This window comes from Tenrec ecaudatus, chromosome 1 (assembly GCF_050624435.1).
Source record: "Tenrec ecaudatus isolate mTenEca1 chromosome 1, mTenEca1.hap1, whole genome shotgun sequence".
In the NCBI taxonomy this organism is placed as follows: Eukaryota; Metazoa; Chordata; class Mammalia; order Afrosoricida; family Tenrecidae; genus Tenrec; species Tenrec ecaudatus.
Window position 1 is genome coordinate 159222902 of NC_134530.1, and position 8694 is coordinate 159231595.

General features: G+C 43.4%; 1 protein-coding gene across 1 annotated transcript; it reads left to right on the forward strand.

Moving 5' to 3' along the window:
* The first annotated feature begins 10 nt into the window (after nt 1–10).
* On the forward strand, nt 11–6093 carry CIART (circadian associated repressor of transcription). Its single transcript, XM_075561152.1, is given in 7 exon segments — nt 11–133; nt 649–1068; nt 1226–1301; nt 4031–4109; nt 4231–4342; nt 5480–5786; nt 5789–6093. Coding segments are annotated over 6 exon segments (1137 nt in total). The 5' UTR covers nt 11–133; nt 649–711; the 3' UTR covers nt 5995–6093.
* The last annotated feature ends 2601 nt before the right edge of the window (nt 6094–8694 follow it).

Below are 8694 nucleotides of genomic sequence, written 5' to 3' on the forward strand. Positions count from 1 at the left end.
AGTCGCACGTGTCTGGGAGGGGGAAGGGGCGGTACCCACAAAATGACAGAGACCGCGGTGGGTAACCGCAACACAGACTAGAAGAAACCGGCAGCGAACGGAGACAGACCTTGAGCTGAGCCTACAGAAGCCGGTGAGGAGACCCGGAGGGTGGGGATCGAGCCGCGCGAGAGGACTGGATCCTGAGGAAGTGGGTCTGAGGGGCCAGAGGGGTGATTTTGTGATTGAAGGGATCACTTCGTGCCTCAGACACGAGCCGGGCTCCTGATCTAGAAAGCTTGGGAAGGAAGCGGGAAGCTGGTTTCGGTGGGTCTTGAGGTAGATCCAGGTGGCGTGACCTCGGATGGGGAGGCTCGCTGCAGGAACTGACGGGGGAACAGCGGAGGCGAGCAGCAGGCAGGGGTCGGGTGGGAGGGCAGGCACCCACTTAGGAACCAGTTCGAACTGCCGGAGACCCGTTCCAGTTCATTACATCAGGGTAAAGAGTGGAGACGGGGGTGGGGGGTGGGGGCTGGGTTTGTGTTTTTTTGTACTATTGTCTCTGAACTGTGTGACACTGGGGATGAGGAAGAGCAGGACATTCCGGTCTCCTCATCCATTTCCCAGTCCTCAACCTTTGGTTTCCAACTCTCTCGCTTTCCTCTTCAGTTGCAGGTTTCATCTCTGCGTTCTCCGAGAGCTGCTTGCTCTCCAGCGCCTGCTTTTGGACCTATGGATTCTCCATCTAGCATTTCTTCCTGTTCTTCCTTCTCCCTCTCTTCCTTTTCTTCCACCTCACCGGTGAACACTGACTTTGGCCTCCCCTCGGATAGTGAGGGGGAAGAGAGGGGGCTTCCTGGCCCCACACCAGACGCTGCTGGTGGAGGTACGCGGCCCAGCCCCGGTCCTATCCGCTGCAGACATGGACTCAAGGTTTCCAGTAACCAACATACAGCATCGTACCCGGAACAGCGGTGCCTGGCTTCTCCCATTGCAGGATCTGGCGCCAAAAGATCAAGAGATGATTTGGGAACCAGCCTAAACGTCCGGGGTGGTACCACAGAGGGAGACCTGCTCTTTGCTCAGAAGGTAAGAAAAACGGGAAAGGCAAAGTTACCACCCAGTTGATTTTCAAGGACCCTGTGAGAGGAGGGTTTGCTCCCAGATTTAGAAGTGGAGGGGAGAACCGTTTACGAGGAGTAGGAAATTCTTAGTTTTCTCATGGCCTTTGTATGTTATTCTACAGTGTGAAGAACTCCAGGGATTCATCCGCCCTCTCACAGATCTACTGAATGGGCTGAAAATGGGCCGCTTTGAGAGAGGTAATTTATCAGATAACTTGTGCTTTTAAGTGTGTTTTTCTTAAATTTTTGGGACTGTTCACTTGGTTCTAACTCATAGTGACCCATGTACAACAGAATGAAACACTATCTGACCCAGTGCCATCCTCACAGTGTTATGTTTGTGCCCATTGCCAACCTGGTGCCCTTCTCCAGGGACTGGCCATCCTCCCTACTAAGGAGCATTCTGGCTTTCCTTCTTCCAAGCTCTGTGTTCATTCTTATGGCAATCCATGGTATCTTTAATTGTCTTTGCCAACACCATAATTCAAAGACACCAAGTATGCCTTGTTCTACTCATAGTCCAGTTCTTGCATGCATCTGAGGTGATTGAAACCATGGCTTGGGCCAGCCATACCTTTAGACTTCAAGGTGACATCTTTGTTTTTAACATTTTAAAGCAATATTTTGCAGCAGATTTATCTACTGCAATACATCTTGACTGCTGCTTCCCTAGGCATTGGTTGTGGAGTCAAGTAAAGTAAAATTCTTGACCTCAATATTTTCTGTCATAATGTTCCCTATTGATCTAGTCATGGGGATTTTTTCTTATTGCTACTGTATAATCCATACTTGTGAGGGGAGACCAGCCCCTAACAACCATCACGGGTTTGTAGGCACAACTGTATGGTTATAATTCCTTGGTCATCTTTGAGTGGGCTCATCCTTGCCTCTGGGTTCTTCAAGGGAACAATCCACTACCCTTATCAGAAGGGAATGGGTCCTACTGAGGGTGGGACAGACTATACAGTCTGATTGCTCTCGATGGCTAATAACCCTTAAGGAGAATAACCTCTGACTTGCTTCTGTTGACCTCCATGTGTACAGTCCTTTACCATGTGTAGCAAGCAGCATCTTAGGTTTGGCATATATTTGGGAGAAATCTTTCTGTATCCCACACATACTGAAGGCTGAAACCTTTGATCTTTATCAGTAAGTGCTGCAAGTCCTCTTTGCTTTCACCAAGTAAAATTGTGTCATATGCATATTGCAAATCATGAATTAAGCTTTCTCCAAACCTGATACCATGTTCTTTGTGTAATCTAGATTTTGGAATTACTTGCTCAGCATACAGATTAAATAAGTACAGTGGAAGGAAACAACTCTGACACACACATTTCCTGATTTTAAATGACATAGTATCCCCTTGTTCAGTACAATTTTGACTTCTAACTTCATTACCATCTTAATCATATACTACCTTCTGAAAATGGTTGGATGTTGGCCAGTTCTTACAGGTAGAGTGATTTTCTGTATTTTTTTCCATTTTCTTTTAATGCTTCCTGCCTCACTTACTAGTTTGCCTATAAAATCCTTCTATGTTGCAAATCAAAACTTGATTTTTTTTCTTCAATTCTTTCAGCTTGAAAAGTGCCATTCATGTTCTTCTGTTTTGGCGTGTCTAATTCTAAGTCTTTACACATTTAATTATAATACTTTGTCTTCACAAGATGCCCTTTGAAATTTCCTGTTCTGCTCTTGTGCTTTTACTCATTTCTTTCATTCACTTTAGTTATTCTGTGTTGAAGATTAAATGTCAGACTCTCTTCTGATACATTTTAGTGTTTTCTGTCTTTCCTGTCTTTTTTTTCTTCCCTATTTTTAATGAATTTTTCCCTTTATGTATAATATCCTTGATGTCTTCCCACAACTTGTCTGATCTTTAGTCATTATAGTTCAATGTGTCAAATATATTCTTGAGATGGTCTCTAAATTCAGGGGGATGTACTTAATTAAGGTTGTACTTTTGTTCCCATGGACTTTTCATTTCCAGCTTCAACTTGACCTTCTATATGAGCAATTGATGGTCTGTTCCATAGTCAGTCTCTGGCTTTGTTCTGACTCATGATGTGAGCTTCTTCATGTGGTTTCTGATGTCATTTCTCTCACCAAGGCCATATTGTCCAACTACTGATCCTTCTGTTTCTGAGTTCATACTCCCAATCACTGGCAATTTTCTATGCATCTTCATTGCATATTTGATCAATTTGGGGCCAGAAGTTAGTGCAACTTTTCAATTTCTTATCTTTGGTATTAGTAGTTAGTGCAAAAATCCTCAACACTTGTATTAACTGGTCTTTCTTGTAGATATGTAGATATTACTCTATCATGGAAGCATTGTTCTTCAGAGTAGATCTTGAAATGCTCTTTAAAAATGAATGTGAGATCATTCCTCCTCAATTTGTAAATCTCAGCATAGACTATATAACTGACTAATTCAAAATTACCAATATCAGTCCATTTCAGCTCACTAATGCCTAGGATATCTTTTTGTTTTTTTCCTTTTGTTTTTGACAACTTCCAGTTTTCCTAGATTTATTCTTTGTGCATCCATGTTCTAATTATGAGTGGTTATTTATAGCTGTTTCTTCTCATTTTGAGTTGTGCCACATCAGTACATGAAGGTCCTGCAGGCTCTACTCCATCCATGCCATTAAGGCTCTGAGACCACAGTGCTTCTCCGGTTATATGCCGAATACCTTCCAACCAGAGCGGTTCCTCTTCAAGTATTAGCTTCACTAATGTTCCTGGCTATTTCATAAACCTTTCACTGGGCCATTTTTAGAAATAGGTTGCCAGGGCTACTACTCTATTTTTTAAAATCTAGTTAATTTCTTTACATAGCTCAGTTTTATCCCACTTCCGTCCTTCTTTTACCCGGCTGGAAATGTAAACCTCACTCCTTGATCCTTCTCTCTCTCTGACCCCAGGCTTGAGCAGTTTCCAGCAGAGTGTGGCAATGGACAGGATTCAACGTATTGTAGGTGTTTTACAGAAGCCACAGATGGGGTAAGTCTTTTTGATTCTTTCCTTAGTGCCTCCTAAAAATGAGAGAGGTCCCCATTCCTGTCCTTTTTCTCCCCTCCAAACCTCTCCATCTTTAACGCCCTTTTGTATGTCCCCTTCACAGGGAGCGTTACCTAGGGACCCTATTGCAGGTAGAAGGGATGTTAAAGACTTGGTTCCCTCAGATAGCTGCCCAGAAGTCATCTCTACGTGACAGCCAGCACCATCTGACCAGGGTAAGAGCATGTAAGTCTGGGAAAGGTGGAGTAATAATGCAATAAAAGTATGCATGTTTACTTCAGGCTATTTTCCTCTGAAAGGCTGCTTTGCAGTGTAGAAAATGACTATGCTTCATTAATTATCCTGAATCCTAAAGGGACATCGTTCTATTTTATGTGAATTACTGGAAAGAAATCCATGAAGTTTAGTCCTATGCCTCTTGCTACAGCTTATCCGCTTCCTGCAAAGATATCTAAGACCTTTTACTTGGGCCAAATGATTCATTAATAAAGATGTCTCAGTTTTTTGTGCAGATGTTTTCTCCCCTGCTTCTCCAAAATCCTTCATTTATCTCTCTTTTCAATCCTGCCCAAGAATATTTGTACCAAACTCTCTAGATGCCTTTGAGTGTTTTACTCAGTGGCTGGGTGTCGATGGCTGTCGTTGGGGTGAAGTACTCCGAGGAGGAGTGTTGGATAAATTCTTAGGCCCAGTGTGGATGTGATTTATTTCCTATGGCTTCAAATGAGAGTACTGAGGAAGGGGAATGTCTGTAGATAAGAACAAATCTTTTGATAATTTTCAGTCTACCACAGTTATCATTATTTCCTATAAGAATGGTTTACTTAATAAGCACCAAGATTCCATCTGTTTACTAGTTTATACTTCATTTAAACATTAAATAACATAGAAAATTAGAATTTATAATCCAGAAACAGGAAAAGTAGACTTTAAGGAAATGCTAAAAGGAACCATTTATAAATAGTAGCAACCTGTGGGACTGTCTATTTTGTTCATCTTTGATTACCCAATGCCTAAAACTGTATGTGGTACATAGTAGGCCCTCAAGAATTTGTTGAATAAGTGTAAGTACACCATGGATACTCCAGTATAAGCCAACTCGAGTCTCCGCCAAGGCACCTATTTTTACCACAAAAACTGCACTAAAAATATGCTTGGAAAATGGCTTATACTGGAGAATATATGGTAATTAGGTTCCTAAAACTTCTAATTAACCTCAATCTAGCAGGAACAGATCTGGCATAAAACCAGGTACATCTTGTTTGCAAAGATAGCTAAGATTTAAGTCACCAGATAGTGCTAAATGGAAAGTTTGCTCAGCAAATTTTTTTTCTCATCTCTTGCCCTTTTAGCATTTGCCAAAACACCACACTAATGTGGCTGTTTCTTCTGCACCTCCCATGGAAAAGAAGAACCAGACACAACTGAGACATGTAGTTCTGAAGCAGAAGCAGCCTTGGCACCTTACAGAATGGCCAGCTATGGACCTGACCTGGATCCACACAACTCCAATTTGCAACCCCCCTTTCAGCTCCCCAGGTACCATCTCCATGAGCCACGGTCCCTTAGGTGTCATCCTCTTCCTCCAGCATGGGGTGCAGCCCCCTGCTCATTCTGCCCCCACCACTCCAGTCCCACCTACTACAGCATCTCCTGCCACCTCGATGAGTCTAAGAAACTGTCTGGAGAAGGACCTCGTTGCCACCGTTTGCCAGTGATTCTCCCTTTGAACTGGACTTGTCCTCTGACCTTTCCTGGTCTACCCACCATGTTCAGAGAAGCACCCACCGGACACCTGGAGCATATCAGAAGCCATCCTCCACTTGTTCTTCACCTTCTTAACCCAACCAGGACTTTGACCATGTGATTTATAATTTGTGTAAATACATGTTTATATATTTTACTTTAATGTATTTGTGTTGAAAGAGGATAAGGTCTTTTTGATTAAAGAAATTTTATACCTAAACAGTTTGTTGATTGGAGGGAAATTGAAAACCTTCTGTTTTAAATACCAATCTTTATTTTCTGGAGAAAGGAAAAAGAATTTGGAAATGTTCCTGAGTAAGAACTCCACATAAAGAGTCTGTCTGGATACTACAATTGTTATAGTCGAGGGAAGGGGAACCCTGGGGCATCATGGTTAAGGGGTAGGCTGCTAAGGACAAAGTCAGTAGTTTGAAACCACCAGCTGCTCTGAGGAAGAACGATTGAGGTTTTCTACTCCCACAAAAAGTTAGTCTCAGAAACCGACAGGAGCAATTCTGTCCTGTAGGGTCACTCTGAGTCAGTAGGGATTTTCTGATGGCAGTGAATTAGGCTTGGCTTGGTTTGGTAACAGAGGGAAACGAACTATTACTTTCCTTCTTGCTGTTGTCTTCACAGGGAACATCCATGGTAGAGTTACAAGCTTCAAAGATGGATTTGTTTTTCATTCTGGCTCATAAATACCTTTCCCATTTGTAATTTTCCAACTGACCCAGGCTAGCAGGTTCTTCTGCCCTGGGGTAGGTATTTACATCAGTAATTGGCTGGCAAAGGAGGGGCACAAGAGCCCGATCTGTAGTAATTGCGTGTTTTGAAGGAGGAGTATCCTAAAACTGTCAGAGTGGGGTTCTCCTCAGACACTACATGTAGGTTGGAGCAAGGCAGGTTATCTGGTGCTGTCAGGAAGCAGAATGGAGCTCATGAGTTTAACTACATCTACCCCTCTCCCTATACGAATTTCTTTCTGACTCATGTCAGTTTTTACCAAACAATTTCCTTTCCATCCTAAACCTTTGAATGTGTCAGAATTCTGTGCCATTTGAATTCTTGCTTACTGGCTTTTTAGCATGGCTACCTGCACACTCTTCCATCCTCCCACCCCTATACCTCAAGGCTTCTGTTCGTAAGTGAATTATTACTTCCCTTTATTTCAGAGAATATGAACTTTCAAAGTCAAAACTCTCCCACTGCTTTTGCCAACCACCCCCCTTCACCTTTGGAACATTTGCTGTATCAGTTATGCCTTCTTGATCTTGCGACTTTGATTGCTTTCCAATAATGACGACTGGTGTTTCCTAGCAATGTAATCCAGTCCTCACATCTCAAAAACCTCTCGTGCCTGCTCATCCCTATCGCCATAATTCTTTATACCAAACTCATTGCCATCAAGTTGATTGTGACTTGTAGTGACCTTAGATAGGGTTTCTGAAACTGTAAATCTTAATGGGAGCAGACATCTGACACTGACGCTGCTTATTGACACTCTTGCCTCGGATCTCATGACTGCACACTATGGTGATTTTCCTCTCATCTGGTATCAACTTCCAGGCTTCTCTGACTCCAACTCCTCCCACCTCAGAGTATGCGTATCATTTTTTTTTTTAGAACTCTTGATTTCAAGTTTGGTGATTCTTCAAGTGTTCACCAGATAAATTACCTTTCCTTTAAATATGTCCTATTTCTGGGGCCAGCCCCAATCCAAGCTACGCAGACCCCCCCTCCCCACAAGACATCATGAAGATACATCCTGGGAGAGTGGCAGGTCTACCCAAACTACATGGGAGCAAACTATGAGGGGAAGAGAGAGGCAAGAGTGGACCGCAACCTGGTCCACCAAGCCTTGAGGATGACATTCCAGCCAATGCACAGAGAGGACCATAGGGCCAGCCCCACCATGAGACATGCCGCCCCCTCACTGGCCCACAGCGCTAAGAGGGATTGTTGGGGAAACCAGCCCCTCACAACTATATCATGTGTCTGAGAGGCACAATTATATGGTTATAATATATAAAGATTATAGTAAAGTCATAGAGAATAATAGAGATAGGAAAGAATAAAATGAAGGAGTCAGACACATTTCATAGTAGCATGCTCACCTCCTGAAAGGCCATGATCTTACCAGCCAGGTCTGTGCACAGCACCAGGCAGAGGGCAGGAGAGAGAGCGATTTATTTCTAACCAAGGCTTATGTATCTTTTGGGGGCGTGCAAGCCCCCTGATTTCAGGTAAAGACATGTCACAGGAATGGGTTGTACTACAGATAATACAGTAATGAGGGAGAAATCTAAGGGTATCCAGCAGGAGGGATTGGGGGTACGCATGTGACAAGATGGGCCAATCCTAGATTCAGGAAGGCAGCCTAACTTTGGATGCTACTGAGCAGGTTTGACCCGTTCTAAGCTCTCCAGGGAAACAATCACTATGCTATCAATAGGGTGTGAGCCCCAACTACAGTCTGTTCTGGATGGCTGAATTCCTTCAGGGAGAATATCTCTAAGCATCCGACCTCCCACCATGTACTGGCAAACAGTCTCTTAGATTTGGCATATCTTTGGGGAGACAAAGCTGGGGAAAAGTCTTTTTATATACCACAAGGGATAGTCTTTTTATATACCACAGGAGATACAGTGCGGGAATTGTGCCCGGCCTGACCACCCCCACACAGGGACTAAACACTCAACAGAGCAGCAAGGGAGGCAGATCAACAAAGTCCCTGAGGAATCCTGAAAATAGACTTGGAAATCAGTAGGCAGGCTTGTCACGTCATCAGACCCAATTGGAAAACATTCATAGAGGCAGCAGA